The sequence below is a fragment of the Dipodomys ordii genome, unplaced genomic scaffold (assembly GCF_000151885.1).
Source record: "Dipodomys ordii isolate 6190 unplaced genomic scaffold, Dord_2.0 Scaffold17, whole genome shotgun sequence".
NCBI classification, from domain to species: Eukaryota; Metazoa; Chordata; class Mammalia; order Rodentia; family Heteromyidae; genus Dipodomys; species Dipodomys ordii.
In genome coordinates, this window is record NW_012267233.1 from 22,379,067 (window position 1) to 22,402,115 (window position 23,049).

The 23,049-nt window shown below is 39.8% G+C and overlaps 2 protein-coding genes across 4 annotated transcripts in view; one reads left to right on the forward strand and one right to left on the reverse strand.

Moving 5' to 3' along the window:
* LOC105982814 (chromosome unknown open reading frame, human C8orf59) lies at positions 1–3,546 on the forward strand. The gene is made up of 4 exons (XM_013012498.1): positions 1–125; positions 1,845–1,961; positions 2,943–3,059; positions 3,420–3,546. The coding sequence occupies exons 2-4, from the start codon at positions 1,848–1,850 to the stop codon at positions 3,489–3,491; spliced, it is 303 nt and encodes a 100-aa protein (XP_012867952.1). The 5' UTR covers positions 1–125; positions 1,845–1,847; the 3' UTR covers positions 3,492–3,546.
* E2f5 (E2F transcription factor 5, p130-binding) overlaps positions 3,519–23,049 on the reverse strand; it is a 27,153-nt gene continuing 7,622 nt past the window's right edge. The window contains exons 2-8 of one of the 3 annotated variants that reach the window (XM_013012497.1): positions 13,666–13,775; positions 12,932–13,093; positions 11,002–11,045; positions 9,958–10,022; positions 8,740–9,007; positions 5,702–5,746; positions 3,519–4,246 (exon numbers count right to left, since the gene is read on the reverse strand). In XM_013012497.1, coding sequence (XP_012867951.1) covers positions 4,137–4,246; positions 5,702–5,746; positions 8,740–9,007; positions 9,958–10,022; positions 11,002–11,045; positions 12,932–12,954 — 555 coding nt within the window. In that variant the 5' untranslated portion in view covers positions 12,955–13,093; positions 13,666–13,775 and the 3' untranslated portion in view covers positions 3,519–4,136. Of the gene's footprint in view, positions 4,247–5,701; positions 5,750–8,739; positions 9,008–9,957; positions 10,023–11,001; positions 11,046–12,931; positions 13,094–13,665; positions 13,776–23,049 lie in introns of those variants that run through there. The other 2 variants (XM_013012495.1, XM_013012496.1) reach the window with 2 other exon arrangements.

The following is a 23,049-nucleotide window of genomic DNA, read 5'->3' on the forward strand; positions in this document are numbered from 1 at the left end:
GGGCCGAGTTTGGGAGCGGAACTACGGCGTGCCCACGCTTGGCTCACCTCGGCCACTTCCGTGTGCGAGCCGATGAAGTCGCCTGGATCCAGAGTACTGCACGCAGGTACCGAAGGTCCGGAGAGGTTAGTGGGGTGTTGTGGCGGCCTATGGAAGGACTAGGCAGGCCACTGCGGTCGGGAAGGCTGCTTCCCTGGAGCTCGGCTTCCGGCCGCCCGGCCGGGCCGCGGCCTCCGGGCATCACCAGGCGGGCTCCCAGGGCCGGCCTCCGTGTGACCCCTGTTTCCACGAGGTTGCCGTTGACTCTCACACCCGCAGTCCAAGCTTGCTCTACCTTCACCGACCTGCGTCCCCGACTGACCGCTGCGTCCCCCCTGCGGCTTGGGTCTCCGGCATTGTGCACGTTACTTAATCGTAGTTTGCCACTCACGTGATACCTTTCCATCTGTGCCTGCGTTCGTTCTGCACGTAATGTAGTTCACAGTGACTAGCTGAACTCTAGATGCTGCCTCTCCTCTATTACTATAGGGGGAGCTTTCAGATTTCATAATGGTGTTTTTTATTTTCTGCTTGTGTAATAATAATATCCTGCTGCCTTCGATTTTCTAAAAGCCTGAGTTCAAAGGCTTTGCTGTCAGGTAGTTTTTCTAATGTTAAGTCGACTGATGTGAAGTCCAGTCGAGATGTAATGCAAGCAAAGGCAAAAGAGGAGGAATGTAATATCAGAATGTTCAGATAACCATTTGACGAATGCAGCATGGAGAGGTAGATGACCTAAAACAGATTTAAGTTGGGGTAAGAGTACCAGAAATGTACTTGGCCTGTATGTACTAGGAGCCACTGACAAACTTTTAACTTTGTGAAAGCCTATCACTTAGTACTATGCAGGTACCTACTGTGCAGCGCCTTAACCAAGAGTTTGACAAACTGTCAGTAAGGAGTCATTTAAGTAAATCCTTTAGGCTTTTGTACATCCATGGTCACAGATAGCACATGACTGAACTTAATGCTCCAGGAAATAAAGACTGGTGTCAGCCAGGGGTGGTTAGTTTGCAACCTAATGCATCCTGGAGCTCTCATCTTGCTCTACATGGCTTTAAATCTTGGCATGTGTTTGTTACTGTAAGTGTGACTCATGACAAGCTAACTTCTCTTTGCATCAGCTTTTAAATCTGTAAAATGGGAGTAATAACCCAGTGTTGGTGAGGAGTAAATGAGTTATAACACATGTCAACACAATGTTTGTACATATACCAAAAATGCCATTTTAACTATTAGCATTTTAGAAATTGTTCCTCTGTGACTGAACAGATTTGAGAGACATTTCTAAGATAAAAATTATAGGCTTAGGGGCTGGGAAGGTGGCTCAGTGGTAGAGCGCTTGCCTTGCATGCATGAGGCCCTGGGTTCGATTCCCCACCACATAAGCAAAAATTAAAAAAAATGATAGGCTTAGTGTGTGTTTAGCCACAGAGCAAAGAAAACCAGATTTCAGGGCAATAAATAAACATTGTAAACATACAATGTCATTTGGGAAAGTAATTTGAAGGAAATAGGAAATGTATGTTCAAGAACTGATTTTGATTTTTCAGGAGAGAATGGAATAAAAGAATGAGAAAGAAGTGGGGCTGTTCCTAATGTATGATAGTAGTATGCAGATTAGCCAAGAGATGGTTAGTGAGCATTAATGTTGTCAGATGCTGTAAAGAAAAAGTTGTGTTGATATTAATGAAGCCCATTGACATAGATGAATTGGGCTAGATGCTGGGGATGCAGAAGAGATTTTGACTTTAAAAACACATAGTTCATAAAAATTGGCACTAATTGAACTCTTTCTTTTCTAGACAATGGCCAAGAATAAATTAAGAGGGCAGAAGTCCAGGAATGTGTTTCACATAGCCAGCCAAAAGAACTTCAAGGCTAAAAGCAAAGCAAAACCAGTTACTACTAATCTTAAGAAGGTGAGCATTTATTCAGAAATCTATTCACGGAACCAAGATATAGCCTACCACCCAGTACTGATAAAGTATTTTGTTTCTTAAAGTGCAAAATTTGCAAAGAAACTTTATGTTTGAAAATATCTGTGGGATTTCTTTAAGGTTAAGTAGCTCCTCATTAACAAAATGTTTTCAAGTTTAAATAGTAGTAGTCAACTCTCTAGGACTCAGTAATTAGCAATATGATGTATACCTGTATACCCAGGACTTAAGGGTGGCTGAGGCAGGAGGATCTTGAGTTCAAGACCAGCCTGTATTACATACGGGGAAAAAAAGTGGCAGATGAGGACACTGCCAGGCTTAAATCAGTTGTCAAGCAAGTTTGAACAAGGAAGAATAGCAAAAGTTGCAAAAATGCAGAGACATGATTAGCTGAATGCAGCTGGGAATTAATGAAATCATTAGAAATTAGTGTCAGTGAGGCTTAAGAACTGTTAGTAAACAACGCCGACTCCTAGGTGAGGAAGTGGTGCAGTTATTCTGCAGGAGCTCATGGCTGAGGTAGGAAGGAAGTCACTGAACAATGAATGGATAAGCAGTCTGTTAAGTCAGGGTCTGAGATTTTCCATGAAGCAGCAAGTAATTGTGAACTTAGTAACAGCAATAAGGGCTCCCAGAATGTTATCACACATACAGGAACACCACTCCCACCTTTTAGACACTAAAGAGGAGTACTGTGGGGAGCTTTTGAGGCAAGTGTTTCAGGGATGTATTGTCAGTAGGAAGGGACAAAAATTCATTGCCTAGGTTTTTGTTTTCCAGATGAGGATGTGAGCACCGTAGCCTAGTAAGACAGGCAACATTTTAACACTTTTTGGTTTTTGGTGTGAATTATTACTCCACTTTGGTATGGTTAACTTAGATTTTTTTTTTTAGGCTTAACAAGGATGTAAACATTTTATCTTCATTAGTGTGAGATGGTTGATTTATGCCTTTTGTTAACAGATAAACATTGTGAATGAAGAAAAAATTAACAGAATGAATAAAGCTTTTGTCAACATTCAGAAAGAACTTGCACACTTCTCCAAAGGCCTTTCTCTAGAACCTCTTCAAAAAGAGTTGGTAAGTAGAAATGGTTTCCTCTCATTAGGCCCAGAACATCAAAGGATAATAAATTACATATTTCCCAGGGTTTCTAAGCCTCTGATATCCCTGGCTTTGTGATTTATATTCACTTTTAAGACATTGAGAGTCTGAATATAAGAACTGACTCTTTCCAAAAGTGTGACTACAAGAAATAAACTGGACAATAGATTACAAATTACTTTTGTTTACTATTTTGTCAGTTGTACGTCTTGAACTCCGGGCCTGAGTGTTATCCTTGAGCTTTTTCACTCAAGGCTAGCTCTCTACCACTTTGAGCTATAGAGCCACTACTTTTGTTTCCTGTTAAACTATTAAATGTAACTTTCCTATCTTCAGATTCCTCAGCAGCATCCCGAAAACGAGCCAGTTAATGTTGATGAAGCTACGCGACTGATGGCGCAGCTGTAACAGTCCTCCCAAAAGATCAATAAAATAAATGTTTTATACAACTTTATTTTTAAAACATCTTGTTAATGTACAGGCATTGGCACATTTTTTAAAACAAACTACATAAACAGCTCTTTCCTAGGCTCTAGGAAAGTGGAATGTCAGAAGTCAACAAAATGTGATCAACTTAAAGTGCTAAAACAGAAGGCACTTCACAAAATCTGTTCACTGAAACAGTTACATCCTTCACCTTATAAATGGCAGTGAGCATCTGGACTGAAGGACATATCAAAATATAGCTTTGTGGCAGTAAAAATACAAAACAAGTTGATTAGCCCTTGGCCAACATTTTTGCTTTTGATGACCTAAAGTCCACTTTAACTTTCCTCTATGAAGAATCCACACAAGGATTCAGAACTGGAAAAGCTGGAATCTAAATTACACAGGGAAGGTGAATACAAAGTTTATTTTCCCCTGAAGCAGTAGAGCCCTTCGTTTTTATGAAGTTTTGTGAAGTTAAAAAAAAAAAGGAAGCATTAAAAAGAAGAACACTTGAGAATCAGTGAACTACAAGGTGTTACATTCATTATTTTAAATACTTAGGTTATTAAGAAGTCTAAAATGTTACAGTTAGAGGTAGATAACAGTCCCAAGTGGCCAGGGAATCTAATAATTTAGTATCTGGACATCAAAGAGATCACATACACCTTCATTATCATCTAAATTAAAGTTGTAGTCATCAGCCGGAGTAGGAGAAAGCCGTAGGAGAGGAAACACTGCAAACAAAAACAGATTCAGTGTTAATATTGTGTCTGCATTTGGATGATTGTTGCATCGTAAAATATGACAGTCATTATTCAAATGGTTTCCTATGCTACACCTGGACTTTAAAAATACTTAAATGGGGCTGGGAAGGTGGCTCAGTGGTAGAGCGCTTGCCTTGCATGCATGAGGTCCTGGGTTTGATTCCTTAGCACCACATAAGCAGAAAAAAAAAAAGCTGGAAGTGGTGCTATGTCTCAAGTGGTAGCGCACTAGCCTTGAGCTGAAGAGCTGAGGGACAGCACCCAGGCCCAGAGTTCAGGTCCCACGACCGGACAGCCCCCCCCAAAAAAAAAACAACAGTAATGATCAGGAATGAGGTTCAGTGTTGAACAATGTTGAGCTGTTCTCTAAGGACAGACAGTACACTCATAATAGGGATTAATTTGGAAAACACAGTAGTAAGTGTGTTTGTGTGTATACACACTGAGCACATATATGTTATGCCAGTCCTGAGACTTTTAACTCAGGGCCTGGGTTCTGTTTCTTAATTTTTTATTTTTATTTATTTTTTTATATGAAGCTATGTTCTACTGCTTGAACAACAACTCTACTTGTGGCTTTTGGGTGGTTAATTGGAGATAAAAGTCTCATGTACTTTTCTAATGTGGCTGGCTTCAAACTGTGATCCTCAGAATTTTTGCCTCCAGGGTAGGTAGGAGGATTACAGGCATGAGACTGACTTTACACAAACATTTTTACTGGTTGTAAAATACATGATTTAAAACACTACAAGGTTTCCTTGCCACTTAGCAAACAGAATTACTCAATAGATTATGTAAGTGAATTAATGCTCTACAGAAATGTTGAATAAATCTCTACATAAATCTACCATTGGCTAATAACTACTACCACTTCCTAAGTCCGTTCTATTTGTTAGGAACAAAGACTCAACAATGAAGGCAGGAGAGATATGTATTCATTTGTACATTGTAGAGAATTGATTTAAAAAATTATTTTGTATTAGCATTGATGACATGGTTAAGGTTAGCTCAATGATTTCACACTGGCAGGCTGAAAATGGCTGCCTATGGTGGCAATACATATTTTTGTCTTTTTTTGTCAGTCCTTGAACTTGGCCTGGGCTCTGTCCCTAAGCCTCTCTGTGCTCAAAGCTAGCACTCTGCCACTTCCGGCTTTTTGTTTATGTGGTACTGAGGAATGGAACCCAGGGTTTCATGCATGCTAGGCAAGCACTCTACCACTGAGCCGCATTCCCAGCCTGTGGTGGGGTTTTCAGATAACCTGATGATGATGTACTATTGTTAGTCTTGGTCAGTCTTCAGGAGTGGAAAGTAGTATAGGTCACAGTAAAAGCAGTTACAAAATATACATTCTGCATAATTTAAGTGGCATTCATCAATTCTAGTCAGTCACCTCAAATAATAGGAAAAGGTTAAACTACTTACCATCAGAAGACATTAACTCATCAATGATATCTCCACTAATAGACCCTGCTAGAAAGAAATGTGATAAGGTTTTGTTACATTTCTGTTTTTGTATTTTTAACAATAAAAAGCAATGATTACTATTTAAATGTGACTGCTATGTTACATAATAGTACTAGAATTTTATGGAAAGACTGTTTTCCCAAATACCTAGTATCTGGCATTTCAAACTTGAAAACTGAAGATGCAGAATAAAATTCTTCCAAAATTGACTCTCCGTTTTACAAAGCCTGGAGTATCTCAAATTCACTCAACTTTAAAACCTCAACTCCACTTTTTATTCCTTCTGTTCATTTTATCAACAGATCTCACATAGCATGTGGTACTTCCCTTGTATAAATAACATTCCCCCCTCATTCTTTCCCATCTCACTGCAATCATCCTGTTCTGTCTAGCCTTAAAAGTTCTCATCGCATGTTTGCAGTTGTACAAACATGTAATATTTAACTTCCCTGGCTTGTGATGATCTCTTTTGATTCTGTAAGAATATTCTTTCCTTTTCATATTTCCTGTGCTTTGTGTACAGCTCTAATTGTACTACTTCCTGGCCACAGACTTACCTTGATTCCCATTAATTTCATTTAAAGGCTTTCTCTAAAATGGTTCAGCGACTCTGCTTGATTAGCATATGAGTTTTTTTTTAATGCTCTGGAAGTCCATGGAGTAACTGTCTGAGCTAAAGCATATAAAGTGTGCTTGCTTTATTCATCCCAATTAGGTTATAAAGCTTTATAGGGACTCCCCCTGTAATGTATAGTCCTCCTTTTTGCCACCAATATAGTAATTCTTACTGTGGAAGGAAAGGAAGAATATGTGTACAAGAACCTAAACAAGACTCTACGTACAACTCTTCCCAGAGTGAGAGCAGTGCAGTACCCACCCTCTCCAGAGGTAAAAGTGGATTATGTACAATGTAGTTTTCAGTCATCTTTAACATGACATCTGTGTTGGTACAAATAATTCACATATCTAGAAGTAATGTTTTCCTTAAAAGTTGATAAAGCCAGATGCTGGTGGCTCCTGCCTGTAATCCTAGCAACTCAGATCTGAGGATCGTGATTTAAAGTCAGCCCCCAGGAAGGTAGCTCAGCAGTAGAGTGCATGCCCTGCAAGCATGAGGCCCTGGGTTCGATTCCTCAGCACCACATAAGCAGAAAAAGCCCGAAGTGGTGCTGGGGCTCCAGTGGTAGAGCGCTAGCCTTGAGCTGAAGAGCTGAGGGACAGTGCCCAGACCCAGAGTTCAGGCCCCATGACCGACAAAAAATAAATAAAAATAAATAAAGTCAGCCCCGGCAGGCAAGTCTATGAGATTCTAAACTCCAAATAACCAACAGAAAACCAGAAGTGACACTGTGGTTCAAACTAGTAGAGTGCTAGCCTTAAGCAAAAAGCTCAGGGACAGCACCCAGGCACTGAGTTCAAGCCTCATAACAGACAAAAAAAAATTGTTAAAAACTAAGTAAGACTGGGCTCCATGGAAACTTAAAAAAAAAAAAAAAAGATAAATCTGAGTTAAGGTGCCCACCTCCTAAGGCCCTATTTTTATTGTTCTAGCTATTTATCATTTTATAAGTGAAACAATGTACAAAAGATCTCCTAAACAATATAAATGAATTAAAACTAAGCCTTCCAAATATTAACAGAATATTGAGAAACAAAGGCAGAAGTCACTGTTCTATACTAGCTTGTTTTTTGTTAAAGGTCATCAGAACATATTGTAATTTATCTCAGAGGTAAAAAAGAATTTTATAAAACAAACTTCAAATAAGAGTTAAAAAAAGAAATGGCCCAGCATGCCCATAATACCAGCACGCAGGAGACCAAGGCAGAAGAGTTCTGAGATGGAGGCTAGCTTGAGCTGCAGAAGACAAGGGGGCTGGGCACCGGTGGCTTACGCCTGTAATCCTAACTACTCAAGAGGCTGAGATCTGAGGATCGTGGTTCAAAGCCAGCCTGGGCAGGAAAATCTGTGAGACTCTTCCAACAGACCACTAGAAAACTGGAAGTAGTGCTGTGACTCAAGCAGTAGAGTGCTCACCTTAAGCTGAAGAGCACAGGGACAGCGGCGCCCAAGCCAAGTTCAAGCCCACGACCAACAGAAAAAAAAAAAGAGAGCAAACTGGCCCCCAAAGAAATACCTTTTTCTAGGTATAGTGTATTCTGTTTGTTGATCCCAACCAAAATCAGAAGGATCATAGTTAGAGGCCTGGCCAGACAAGAAGTCAGCAAGGCTGTCTATTCTCAACATCAGGCAAGGTGTTACACTTCTATAATTCCTGCTAAGTCAAAGGCATAGGAGAATTGGTGTGAGGTCAGCCTTGAGCAAAAGCAAGACCCTACCAAAAACCAACAAGCACAAAGGGCTGGGTTTATGTCTCAAATAGTTGAACATCTGCCTAGCAAGTGGGAGGTCCTTAGTTCAAACCCAGTAATGCCTAATATAAAATATAGAAATAACTTTCTCTTACACAGTAAATTGTTCTATATACGTGTGTGTGTGTGTGTATATACACACATATGTATGTGTTAGTACTAGAACTTAAACTCAGGGACCCAGGCTCTCATCATGTTTTTTCACTCAGGGTTGGTGCTGTACCATTTCAGCCAAACCTCAATTCTGGCTTCTTTGCTGGTTACCTTGAGATAACTGCACTGGTTTCAAACCAAGATCCTCAGATCTCGGGCTCCTAAGTAGTAGTTGAATTATAAGCATGAGCCACTGGTGACTAGCTATATATTCTTAACAATGTTTAATTGGATTAGCTATTTCTAAAGTATATGTAGGTATGTGTGAGTCTGTGGCAATAACATTAAAAATAGGATCTGTTTAAAAATTTTCCTCACAATAACTATTCCAGTGATGAGTATATGCAGGAGATACTATATTAATACCTATTGATTAAGGTGATTGTGTGGCTTCCTATTAGCTAATAGGCTAATACTGACAAATTCACTAAAGCTCTTGAAAATGTTTAATCCAGTATTCACATTTTCCTCACCTGAGGCTATTTCTGTAGTGGGAGTCTGCTGGAGGTTCTGGCTTCTTTCAGAGACAGGCTGCTCAGGCAGGTCCTGTGCTGCCATGTTGGGTTTCTGTGGCATCGCTGGAGGGGAGGACTGTGAGGAAGGCTGCGTGAGGTCATCAGGTGGAGGGACAGGAAAGACCACAGGCTTGGACGAGCTAGACTCTTTATTTATAAGGAGTACATGGATAGGTCCTGAGTGACTCTTTAAATTTATCTGATACTTCTTTTGTCCATTCTGGCCCTTTGAAGTTATTAGATATAAACAAAGGATTAGTAACATTTATTTCTGGAAACTCTACAGCTAAGAACAGGCAAAACTACTGGAAGTAAGTACATTCATACAACAAAATAAACTCAGGAAGCTGAGGTACAAGAGTAGAGACCAAGCTGGGCACCAATGACTCACTCTTATAAACCTATTCAGGAGATTTGAGATCTGAGGATCACTTCATAGTCAGCAAGGGCAGGAAAGTCTGTGAGACTCCTATCTCCATTTAGGAAGCAAAAAACTGAAGTGGAGCTGAGGCTCAAGTGGCAGAGCATTAGCCTTTAGCGAAAAAGCTATAAGACAGTACCCAAGCCTTGAGTAGTAAAGGGGGAAAAAAGTTATAAAATTGTGCACAACATAGATATTGTTTGCTGAATTATTCCTGCCATAATTCTTACATTAGTTTAAATGTAATTCTAAGGATTTTTTTAAAAAAGATTATTGGAGGCTGGGAAGGTGGGTCGGTGGTAGAGTGCTTGCCTTGTATGAGGCCCTGCATTCGATTCCTCAGCACCACATAAGCAGAAAAAGCTGTAAGTGGCGCTGTGGCTCAAGTGGTAGAGTGCTAGACTTGAGCTGAATGGCTGAAGGACAGCAGCACCCAGGCCCAGAGTTCAGGCCCCAAGACAAAAAAAAAAAAAAATATTGGCCATATGATATCCTTAGTCTAGAAAAAATAAGGTCAAACTTTTTTTTTAATGTGTCATCAAAACACCAAATGACTCAGCCACTTCAACAGTTTAACCAAAGTAATGATGACATCCAAATGTCCCCTGTTAATACATTCAGATATAAAATTTGAAAGCTGTAACTAAAAATGTTCAAACTCAACTAGATCATGTTCAACTCAAGCAAATACATTTGTCCTTTTGCAATCAGTAGGCCTATTTCCCTACTTAACCTATTTCTGAAATACTACATACCATTTCTGGAATAGGAACCTCCAGCTGCGTACCAGAAGGGGCCTGAATGGCCAAAAGTGTGTCACCTGGTCAAAAATAATAAATACATGTTTAAAATTTGTAGAAAATATTAACATGAAGCTCTTAGAATACTCGGTATTAGCTCTTATATTCATATGAACAAATTCAGCTCATTAACTTTCACTTGGTTTCCTGTAATACCTGAGATTCTTTTAAATCTTTTAGCCTCAAACAAATAACTACTTGAAATGCTTAAACTTAGCCAGGATACTGGAGATTAGTAAGGTTGACCTTAATTTACTTTTGAAACCAAATTTTACAACTGATCTCTTATAACAGATTAATAAAACGTTCCCCAAACAATTAGAGAACACAGAAGCTCATATGGCAAAATGAAACCAGGGGTCCTCATGTATTTCCAATGTGGCCTTTCTGGATTTCAGAATGTCAGATTCTATCTCATAAGGTCCTCTGGCAGATTTTCATTTGCATGTGGACAATACAAATGTACTTAAATACATATAAAATTTTATTTGGTGTTATAGGAATACAGCATACCATTTTAGTTATTAATAGATGATATTCTCATGGGAGCAGAAGATGGAACAGGATGAGGAATAATTTTCCTGGTTATAAAAAGGACTAACAGGACTTTTTGCTCACGCTTTCTTTGGGTTCCATTTGTGCCCAACATGCCTGCTGGGTAGTTTCATAAGCAGCACTGATGGGAATCATGCACAATATTAGGCCTGGTAATTGTCACTTTGGCTCTGATTTAGTTTCCTCTCTGTTCTAGTTCCCATTCCCCTCCCACACTCAGTTTATGCCTAGCAGTGGAATCAATGAGTGAGCTGTGAAAGCAGTTATTGCCATGAAAACAGAAACAAAAGCAGTATGTCAACACATACCACTGTAGAGAGAGACAAAATACCAACTCCTAAAAATCAGGACTTAGGCTGAATTATTGCCTAGGAAATTCTATAGTCACTCTAGTCAAAGGGCTACTCTGATGAAGCGTGGAAGGGAAATGCTAATGATACTTACCATTAAAGCAATTACAGATGTCTTCATGAGTCACATAGGAAAATGTACTGTCGTAAGAGTTAAGGAAGAGCATTTATATCAGGGTTTGTGCATTAACTTAAAGTAATCTGAAGGAAGGCCTAAACTAAATCACTGATTGCATAAAGGTCCTGCTACACATGGCCAGATAGAAAAGAATACAGTTCTTCAGTCTAGAAAGACTGAAGCTGTGGAGTTCTCATCCTTTGTTCTGAACAGCATCTATCCTGATTTCTGTGTCATTTGAGGACTCAGGATAGAGTTACAGTGCACAGTAGGGGTTCTGAAGGAAGGGAATGGAGGTGCTGGGGGGTTGGGAGTGGGAGGGGAGAACAGATATAAAGATTTTACTTCCAGAAAAAGAAACTTAACAAAAAGAACATTCCACAGAGACAATTTTCTTGGGTTAATTTTTCATATTCTTTTCATGAGCCATGTATGACCACAAACATGTCACAGATCCTAGAGAGGGAAGGCATAGCAGGCCATATAGGAAAAAGACCAGGGTAGCCAAGAGGCAGAAGTTAAGAGAAAGAGGAAAACATTAGACCAAAAGACTGGTTGGGGTTTCCATAGAAAAAGCAAGGTAGGGAAATACAAACACTTTAGGACTAACTGCTTTTGAATAATGCTGACAGATTTTACTCTTCAGGGATGTTTTCCTGGTCCTGGGATGATGAAGGCAGAACAATATGGAGTCCTAGGTGTATGGGTCACACAGAGGAGATAAGGCTCAGCACTGGTAGTCTGTGTCTCAAAGACCTGCGCCTGGCTGAGCCCTCACTGTTCCTCTAAGTCATGGCCAGATCTAAGAGAGGCAGTTTCTCTCTGTTCAGAAGATTCTTAAAGGTCTCAAAATATTTGAGTGTGTGTGTGTGTGTGTGTGTGAGACAGAGAGAGAGAGAGAGCGCACATGCACCTGTCATAGTTTGAAGGAATTTAGGTGACGGGAATCTTACAGAGCAGGGAAGCATAGTCCAAGATCTGCTTCAATGATTTTGGATCTTGGGCTCCACAGGAAGAGAACCTCTTCATTCTCTTACTGTTAAGGAGCTCCAATCCACAGAATGGAAATAAATAAAATCATAGGTTTGTCCACCAGGTTGTAAGGTAACATAAAATATACTATCGATACACAAGCTGGGATCACTGTCCTACAACTGAAAGTATCTGTAAGTTAACATGAGGCATAAAGCATCACAGATTGATTGTGGACTCATGATTTGTCTTCAAACCAAATTAATTTTCCAATATTAAGTCCAAGCACTTAACCTAATTATTTAACTACTTAACGCATTTAGCAATAACATTCACATATCCCCTTCCCAAGCATACTTTGACTAGTTTATGACATCGTAGACTAAAGTAGATGAATCTTTCCTTCCTTTTTTGTGGTACTGGGATTTATGAACTCAGGTCCTCACACTTGCTGATAGGCACTTTTCCTTTTGGGCCACTCTCCCAGTCCTTTTTTTCCTGTCCATCTGGCGTCAAGTGCCATCCTTCTAGCTGTGCTTCCTTGAATTTCTGGGTGACAGTTCTCTTAGCATTCCCAACACCACTGTTTTCCCCCTGTAGCTTAAGTTGACATATACAGACCATCTAGTTACTGGTTAAGATGAAGTCTTGTGAACTTCTCACCCCCTCTCCCCCAAAGCAGCAAAGATTACAGATTTGAGCCACTGTGTCTGGCTAATGGTGTTTGTTTTTCTCCCTTTAAATCGACACATGAGTAATGTTAAGAGATGTACTTTAAAAGGTAATTTTAAAATAACAATGTAAATTATTAAGTATCATAAACTACTGTGTTTACAAGATTTAATCAGAATAAAGTATTTAACCTTCAGAGTGGAAGAAATACTACACACACATGTATTACAGAGCTCCATCTACAACTTCTTTCAAAGGATATCTGTTATTAATGGAATCATCCATCACATTTTTGATGCTTTGCTGTAGCCACAACTTCTGCTGGTCAAGTTCTCTTTCCTTCAGTTCTAGATCTTCAATTTCAGCTTTAAGAAATTTTAATCTATCTATAACTTCTTTTGTGTTACAGCCAGCACCTACACCTCTTAAAAATATAGGAGAATTAATATCCCTAGGGTTGAGCTCAGTTAATATCACTTAATTTTGAATATATTATAATCCCCACCCCCCAGCTTTCCTGAAAAGCAAATAAATCCTGACAATATTTACATACTATAGCTCCAAAAACACCTGCTTGGGGACAATTTATTGACAAAACAATCAAATTATAAAAATTCTCAGCACATTCTATAGTGTCTGTCATCTGGCAGCAAAAGGGCCTGGCAGTCGTAGGATGTAGATTAGATGTTGGCAATGTAACATAGAGGTTTTGGTGAAATTTTGTGTTATAAAACAAACCAAAGCTAAAGGGGTAGTCTACATAGCAGAAAATGTTCATTGCAAACACATACTAAAGCAGTGGTTAATAAATGAAACAGCAAAGAGTAAGGGAACATTCCAACATAAAGTGGCAGATACAGAGGCCTTGAGAATGTGTTCAGGAGGAATCAAAGGCCTGCTGTGATTGAAAGGTTGAAATAGCAGACTTGGAGATGGAAATGTTATAAGTTATAGAAGCAAAGGAAATTTTAGAATATGGTGTGGTTTGCCACTTACTTCCATTGGATACTATTTTTTGATTTCTTTTCAATCAGATCAATTCCTTCTAAGACATTGGTGATATCATAAATTCTTCTCTTTTGCCTAACAGCCAAAGTATCTGCAGCCTGTTCAGGAAAAACAAGAGACAGTAAAACGAAGTGCAGTGCATATTTTAAAGCCCAAAAGGGTTGCCTGTTAAGTTCACAGCATGAGAGTCCTTTCCCAAATATAACTCAGTTGCTTGAGAACAATAGCTAGATGTGTTCAAAGCATCTGCCAGACTTCACAAATACCAAGAAATCATTCAATTTCAAAGCTAGCAGATGTTGGGATGTGGGGAAAAATTAAGGTCATAACGCAAAGCCCTCAAAAAGAAAAGAACACAATGTGGTTTCTTCATGTCTTCTTAGGGACTTAACTAACCAGGAGCCACTAATTGTCTTGCTGTCACTTCTTATTGTCTTCTCTGCTCATAAGCAGTCTTATCTAAAAAAGAGCCCTAACTCAATATTTATATTTCTGCCATAATTAGAAAAAATTAAGGAATGAGGGAAAAATTCTGTTTCTCTTACTTTCTCCCTCTCCCTCTCTCTCTCTCTCTCTCTCTCACACACACACACACACACACAGAATGATATACTTCAATAACTATCTACATTTTCTAAACTCACAATGAAAAGAGATTATGCCATCCAACAGAAAGAAAATCAGTAAGAAAAATCCATAGCACAGTTGTGGCTCTAGCAACTAATATCTAAAAACTTGGCAGTTTCATTTACATTAGACAAGATCAATACAAATATTACATGCTGCAACATTATGAATGAATCCAAAAGCACTGTACAATTCCTCTAATTACTAATAGTAAAATATTCCTGATAGGTTTTCTAGTAATACAAGAAGTTCAAGGAAGAGGTTATCCTACCACTCTCCTTTAGTATCTTTGTCTACAGTCCTGTTTTGAATGGTGATCTGTTTTAGGAGCCATGCTAATGTTTATTTATATGCCCACGGACAATTTCATCTAAACCATTCAGCAGTATTTAGCAGTACAGACTTGGTTCCCATTGCTCCCAAAGCACCTCTACTTTCTTAGTTCCATTAAAGTGGCTCCTACAGATACCCTGAAGAGTATACCAGGCACAGGGAAGAGCTACTGCTCACTTAGCAATCATGTGGAGCCTTCAGTAATTCACAGGCTATCTCAACCTGCTCTACTATTATTCTCTCAAGTGGATCTTCAGAAGAGGATTCACCTCAATCAAGGGACAGGAGAAGAGCATGTATCAGAGAAGTGGAAGAACTGAAAAGTAGAGCTCTTTGGGGTTTCTTTGGTATCTTCTTCCAGAGACCCAGAAAACTAAAAGTAGGCCTAGGACCAGGCAGTTTTATGTTCTGCCCTGTGCTTCACTGTATTTCTGAGAAGCAGTAATCCACTGAAAAGTTAACTCTGAGAGTCTGAAGTTGAGATTTCACCTCTCTCTCCTCTGAAGAGGCTCTCTCTCTCAAGATGTAACCAGCACCCTCCCAGCTCTGGCTCTGTGCTGTTGGTATCTATGTACTTACACAGGAAAGCATCCCAACCACAGCAACAGCTCACTCAGCTTGGTGTTAATCAGACTAGAAGAGCTGTCCTAGGCCATTAGGCAAAATGCTATCAGATTTAACTTCTGGTGCAATGTTTTTGTTTTTTTTTTTGTCGGTCGTGGGGCTTGAACTCTGGGCTTAGGCGCTATCCCTCAGCTTTTCAGCTCAAGGTGAGCCTCTACCACTTGAGCTACAGCGCCACTTCTGGTTTTCTGGTGGTTTATTGGAGATAGGAGTCTCACAGTCTTTTCTGCCCGGGCTGGCTTTGAACTGTGATTCTCAGATCTCAGCCTCCTGAGTAACTAGGATTACAGGCATGAGCCACCAGCGCCCGGCTTGGTGCAATGTTTTTTAAAGTACCTTATTTATATTTATTACTGCTTAACAGGCCCAATATGTACTTATTGATTTCTAAAACATTATTTCTCCAATACCTTTCTGTTTAAGTGTGCAAATGGCAACATGTCCAGATCCTATCATTTCAGGAGAGGTTTCTACTTCAGCTTCTATTCTTCAGAGGTAAGTTCTAGAGTTAGACAGCTGGAAAAACCAGTCCCAGTTGCCATCCCATCCCCTCTGTAACTGGTGTTAGAAACAAGGCCCATGTCCTTTTTCTTCATATAATAAAAAAAACATGTACTGAATAGAACTGGATAATCTTAGCCAACATCAGCAATGCAGACTAAAACAGGACTGTAGGTAAGAGTCAGTTTGTGTGTGTATGGACCAACCTGTTTCATGCTGTTGTTTTTTTTAAAACTGAAAACATTCCCCCTATAATTAGTTCTAACTAGATCTTAAATTACCTCCCTCAAAGATGGGAGAGAAGTTGGTAACATACAAATAATTGTTTGGAGGGAATGCAGACCTAAGGAAGGTACTATTCAAGTATTTCTATATACAAGTTTGGTTGCACTTAGGCTGAATGGAGCGAGTGACCCCTACAAATAGCTGGTGAGGCACTCTGTGCTCTTGTAAGAGCACACAGCAAGCAGCACACAGCACAGACCCCATAGGGGTCCCCCCATAGGGACTCTGGAAGGTAAGATATGTTCAGTGCCAAAGGACAAGACAGGAAGCCAAGGAAATCAGCATATTAACAAGGAAAATAATGGATTGGGGAAAAGGACATAATCAAGTCAGAAAGCCTGGTGGACTTGGAACATAGACTCTCCAGGCCATTATCAAGACTTAAGGTTTTAATTCCAGTGAAATGGAATGCTACTGAGAGGCTGTGAGTACGAGTACATGGGTGATTGTGTGTGTGTGTGTGTGTGTGTGTAAGAGAGTACTGGAGTTTGAACTAGGGGCCAGCGCCTCATGTTTTGCTGAGCCTCTTCCACTCCAAGCTGGCACTCGACCATTTAAGCCAGACCTCTACTTCCAGCTTTTTGCTGGTTAAAATTTTTTTGTGTGCCTGAGCTGGCTTCAAACTGAAGTCCTCAGATCTCAGCCTCCTGAGTAGCTAGGATTGTACTCATGAATCACTGGCACCCAGCTCTGACTTCCTATTTTCAAAGGTTTTCTTATACTGTTTTATGGGGCGGGGTGAGGTAGAATACATGAGATCAATGGGAAGGCCAGCAGAGATAATTCAGTCAAGAGAAGGTGGTAACTAGGCTGGAGGGATAAGTTGGGGAGGTGGTGAGAAACGTGAGACTGTGGCTATGTATGTAGCTGAGCGTGTAAGAAGTCAAGGATAACTCCGTTTCCTTGAGTGACTTTTTATTTATGACTGTTAAGCAGTCATAAGTATAAAAAAAAAGATACCAGAGGAGTAAGTCTGAGATCCTAGAAATCAGGAACATTGTGATATCCAAGAGAAGTCAAGTCAATTATTGGACATGACACTGTGCAGCTTAGGGGGTGAGGAGGTTTAAGTTATGGACACCAATTTGGTAGGCATCAGTAAAGAGACATTTTAGGCAGCAATATGGAATTTACTGGACTCATTGAGGAGAGCAGAGAAAGAGAAGCAGCTCAGGAATCAACTCTGAAGCAGGCCAGTGTTCCAGATATGGGAAATGTGGGACAACTTGCCAAATGGGAAGCAAAATGCGAAGTGGAAGTGGATGGAGTCCAAGGGAAGAAAGTACAAGGAAGAACAGCCATGTCATGGGCTGCCTGGAGGGAAGTCACCAAGAAAATGAATCGATGTGTTTGTCTTTGTAAAGAACACTGGTGACCTTGACTGAAGCTGTTTGGCAGAAACTTAAATGGAGAAATTCTAGGGAAGAATAGAGGGAAAGCAAAAATGGACAACTCAAGATTTCTCCTACAATGAGAATAAGGCATGGGATGTGGGCTCTAAGAAGTGTTTTTTCTTCTTTTTTATTATTTTGAGGAAAGGTGCCATTTCAAAATACATATGTATGATAAGAATGATCTGGCAAGAAAGGGAGGGATAATGAATACAAAAGGGAGAAAAAAAGTCACTTAAGAGATGGCCATAGGTAGGCAGGAGCAGATGCAAATTAGACCTGCTGAGGGACTGACCTTAGACAACACAGGGTACAGGGTATATTAATAATTGAAGTTGAGAAGAGCACTGGGTGCACAAAGAGGTATGTTCATAGGGGCTGGAAAGGTGGCTCAGTGGTAGAGTGCTTGCCTTGCATGCCTGAGGCCCTGGGTTCAATTCCTCAGCACCACATAAGCAAAAAGAAAAAAACCGGAAGTGGCGCTGTGGCTCAAGTGGTAGAGCGCTAGACTTGAGCTGAAGAGCTGAGGGACAGTGCCCAGGCCCAGAGTTCAGGCCCCACGACCGGACCCAAAAAAAAAAAAAAAAAAAAAGAGGTATGTTCATAGAGAGGCTAGGGAAAGAGATGATACACTTTACTTTCTTTTGGTTGCTTTTGATTTTCTCATCAGCTTTTGGGAGAAAGAGAGAAGGGAACATTACTGGTTGAGAATTAAGAAGTCAAGTACTCACGTAAGAGCAAGAGAATAGGCAGTGCAGAAGGAAAGCTAGACAGCACTACTGACACATTTAAAATCAGTGGGCATCAATTTAAACGGAGACATTGACATCACAGTGCATTTTCTCTAGTCTAGGAAACTGCTTGGACAAGGGGCAAGAATAGGACAAGGTCAGTCACTTTCCTCATTTCCCACCTGTGCCTCTGCAGTGGTAGGTGAGTGCAGGCATCAAATTACTTACAAGGATAACATTTACTGTAACAAAATTGGCCCCACATAGCCAAAAAGGAAGGACCTAACAATCACACTAACTCAGTTTACAGGAAAAAAAAATTAAAAAAAGTATCCCTATGAAAGAAATACTCTTCCTACCCTCACCCCCCAAATAATAAATGCTTTTCTAAAAATATAATGTCTCACCAATGGCAAGTAAGCCCAAAGCCAGGAGAGTTGAAACAGTATGCAAGTGCTAACGGGTCTGGAGGATCATGAGACAACAGTCCTCCACTTGAACAAATAAGTCTAGCCCCATACTGGTTCTGCACAGGGAGGAAGATTACACAGTAGCTTTAAATGACATAGAATTAGTGAGAGCTCCTTTGCTCAGAGATGTTCACAGCAAGCATAATGCTGCTTATTGAGAAGAAAGCTAACACAAAAAAACTAATGGTAGGAAATATCCCAGCCTTCAGCTACTCCATCTGCAAAAGAAGTACTTTATCCTCTTCCAGGATAGCAACAATGAATACTTGACACACTGCCAGCAGGTGGCTCACTCCTGTAATCCCAGCTACTCAGGAAGTGGTCCAGCCCAGGTAAAAAGCAAGATGCCATCTTGACTGATAAATCACTCAGTCACAAGGACAAGCATCGGTAATCTTACCTACATGGGAAGATCAGAGTCCCAAGTCTACCTCCCCACCCCCGAGAAAAAGCAATTCTCTGCCTGACAAATGAGAGCAAAAAGGGCTTAAAGCATGGCACAAGCAGTAAAATTCTTGCCTACCAAGTACAAGGCCTTGAGTTTAATTCTCAGTATCACTAAAAAATGAAATAAAACACATCAGAACCAAAAACATATGCACTGAATATTTTACAAACTTACAAGGATGAGAAAACATATCTAAAAGATAATACAATAGAAACACAATGTAAGACTGCTAATTCCACTGGAATACATGGCACAAGTACCCAAGAGAGAAACCAAGATCTTTAATGAAAAAAATTTTTTAATGAAGAATAAACTCTTACAATTATGCCATATGGTATCACTGTACACTGACTTATCCCTAATTAGGTTTGGACTATTACCTAATTTCACCCACTATTACAGATAATTAACGCATAGAATATTTTATTTCAAATGACAATTAGGACCTTTTATACACCAGTAATAGGATAACTGTGTAACAAGATTTTACACAGACATTATCCAATTTAAAACAGCAGCTGGGCAAATTAGGTGTTCTCATTTTATAGTAAACAGAAAACTGATGAACAATTAATACACAATTTGCCCTGAATTATATGTTCATGAAAACAAATTATAGCAAAATACCTTCAAGTGGGCTTCTGTAACTTTAAGTAAATTTGTTGCATATAAATTACATAACTGCAATAAAAATGTGATTCAAGAACTACTAGTATGTAAAAGCAGAGATCTTAATACATGCATTTACTGATTCAACAATAATAAAGAGAAAAATCACACTAAGGCCTGAGATCTACAGTGGACACCTTACAGAGTAAGACTGAAGGAATGAAATACGTGGGCTAGGGATGTGCCTTGGGGTGAGAGCCTGCACTTGTCTCATACGGGCAAGGCACTGGGTCACCCCAGCACCAAAAGAAAAACTCATAAAGTCAAGCCATAAAATGTTAGAACAGGTGGATAAAAGACAAGAGTATTTAAGATGAAGGCAAAAAGAAAGAATTCCTGGAGGAGGCAACTGTGTGTTTTCACTGGGTCTGTTGGGCGCATTAAATCAACACGGAAACTAAATACCGAAGAATAAATAACTTGCACAGGGCACAAAGGGCTCCCTCCAGCAGCCGCACTAAGTACATAAGTGTTTCAATCCCCTCAATGCCCTACCCCAAGGAACGGCTTCTCACAAAGCACAGTCCTATGTTACTGCTGCTCTACCCACAGTTTTAAATGATTGAGCTTTCAACTTTTTTCCCCCTAATTTTCATTTTTCAATAAACTTTGCATGCACTATTAAAAGTGAGCTTCATTCCATTCTTACTCAAGTTACTAAAGTATTTTTTAAGAAATTTGCTAGTTTTTTATTTAACTAAGAAAATTGTACTGGAACTTTGAAATCCATTCATTGCAAAATCTAAAAATCTTGTTTGCCTATATCCTCAATGGCATGTTTGGAATCCTACAGCGTTACCTTTCTAAATGAAAAGGAAGGTTAAATGTGCATCTGTTGTTCTACCTGACATTGCCACTTCGTTGGCAGCACAGCACAGAAGTGAGGACTATGGACTCTGAGACAGGACCCAGTAGCTGGATGGCTCTCATAGCTTCTTTGTGCCTCATGTTCTCCTCTGTAAACTGTTCCATAATTAAATGAGCAAATATACTTTGTAGCCCCAATCTTTATCTCATGTTCTAAATCTCTAAGTCCCATAGGCTGTCAGACCTGTCTAGGATGTCCCACTAACATAAATGGGTAGACTGGATTTACGTTTCTTAGAGCATCTTTTCCTTTCTAAAATATCTAGGGTGAAAATCACCACCACCACCCACCCAGCTAACCATATCAGTATGTACATGGTTGTCACCTGTGATTTTTCCTATTTCCAGAGACCCAGCACTTAAGTTCTGTCACTTCTACAGTATGAACCTCTCACTTCTAATTTCCACCACCTCTACCTCAGTTCAGGCCTATAATCTTGCCAACAACAAACACATCATCTTCTTGATCCAGTAGTTATCTGACCAACAACTTCTGAAATGTACCCACTTCTTTCTCTAGCTTGCTCTCTGGCAGTGCCCTTTCACATCACTCAAAACTAATCAAAAGCCAGTCTGTTGTGACTTAGATATAGACTGTGTCCTCCAAAAGTTTCCAAGTGGAAGGAATTAGACCATGGTGGCACCCCTGTTGTGAATGGATTAATGCTGTCTTGAGAGTTCTAGCTCCTGTGGGACTAATCAGTACCTGGAGGGAGGGCAGGATGACATAAATTAAGGCCACTCCACACTTTTGCTTCTGCACTCTGCCATTTGAGGGCCTTCACCAGGATACCCATACAATGCTGTTTCCAATCCCAATCACCAGAACCACAACCAAGTACTCCATTTTACTTTATAAAGTACCCAGCCTTGAATTTTTGCTACTGCAAAACCAAATGAACTGAGACACATTTATTCAACTGTAAAGGATGGTCTGGGTCTACACTGGTAATACACAAGACATAGTTCTTTGCCTCACAGAGCACTTGGGCTACAGGAAAACACAAGTGAACAAATGAAGAAACAAGTAGTTACTAATTGGGTTAAGGATTGGTAAGAAAAAGAGTAGCTTGCTTAGAATAAGTATTAAGAAAAAAGAATAAACCTACTTTAGTCACTTTAGAATAAGGGAAGAATCAAGAAAAGCATCTATACTCAATTTCTATTACTGTGGACATAAGTCACCACAAATTTACTTCTTTAAAACAGTACAAATGTAACTGTCTGAAAACTCTGTAGATGAGAAGTTTGAAATGGGTCTAATCTAAAAGTATTAGGAAGGCTGTGTTCCCTTGTACACACTCTGGAAGAATTCATTTGTCTTCCTAACAAATGAGAAATGGTTGAAGAAAATATGCTACGTATAAAACACAGAATAGTACTCAGCCACAAAGAAAAAGGAAATTATGTAATTTTCAGGAAACTGGATAGATCTGGAGATCATCACATGGTACTAAGCACAAAGCCAACCTCAAAGCTCAAAAAAAAGTGAGTTTTCACTCCTTTGTGTAGTCTAGACTTTAAAGACATACATATACATATACATACACACATGTATACATAGCACTTGATTGTAATTGTGAGTCTGTTAGGAGGAACAGTGAAGGAGAATGAATCCATGTATGAAGATGGCATAAAGCTATTAAATGAGAAGGGTGGATGAGATAGGGAAAGAAAGGATGATACAGAGGATCGTTCACATTAAACTACAATATAGGCCATGTACAAAATACATGGTGAAAGCCCTTGGGACAATTAATATTCACTAAATAAATGACAAGTAAATCAGTGTCTCTTGGGAGTGGGTGGAGTGGGGAGGGGCAAATGCAAAGGATGAATATGGTCATAGTACTTTGCAGTATACTTTCATAGTAATTTCCTGTTGAAGGAGGGAGATGGGAGAAGGGAGGGTGATAGAAGGGGTAAGGCTGATGGAATACCAGCACGCAGTTATAGAAATGTCACAATGAAAGACAGCTTGTAGAACTAATATATGCTAATAAATCTTTTTTAAAATTCTTCTTTTCTACCTTCAGGAATATTCCTTCACTTGTGTCCTTTCCTCTTTTAGAGGAATCCTCTAAAACAGAGGAGTTGTTTTGACCCTGCCACCTGGCTGGCTCCAGATCTTTAATTTCTTTTTCCAAATAAGGAACTTGTGATCACACTGAACCCAAGTGTCCAGGAAAAGCTCACCCAATGGAAGTCAGCAGATTCGAAACTTTTTGTCTTAACTCCCCAGAGTACCATGGATGTGTTCACACAGGTCAGGGGTCATCACTTCACCCACCAAGGCATCCAGTAAGAGAACACATTTGAGTCAAGGGGGTTCAGAGTAAAGGTGTGTACCTGTGTATGTGTTGTCCTCTTGTGAAGAAGGAAAGGCCTGTACTGAAGCCCCAAGGTGAAGGGAGGAGGATATATGG

Coding starts and splice junctions, on each gene's coding strand:
- LOC105982814 (XM_013012498.1), top strand. CDS start 1,848: ATGGCCAAGAATAAATTAAGAGGGCAGAAGTCCAGGAATGTGTTTCAC. Junction 1,962..2,942: donor TTACTACTAATCTTAAGAAG/GTGAGCATTTAT, acceptor TTTTGTTAACAG/ATAAACATTGTGAATGAAGA. Junction 3,060..3,419: donor AACCTCTTCAAAAAGAGTTG/GTAAGTAGAAAT, acceptor TCCTATCTTCAG/ATTCCTCAGCAGCATCCCGA.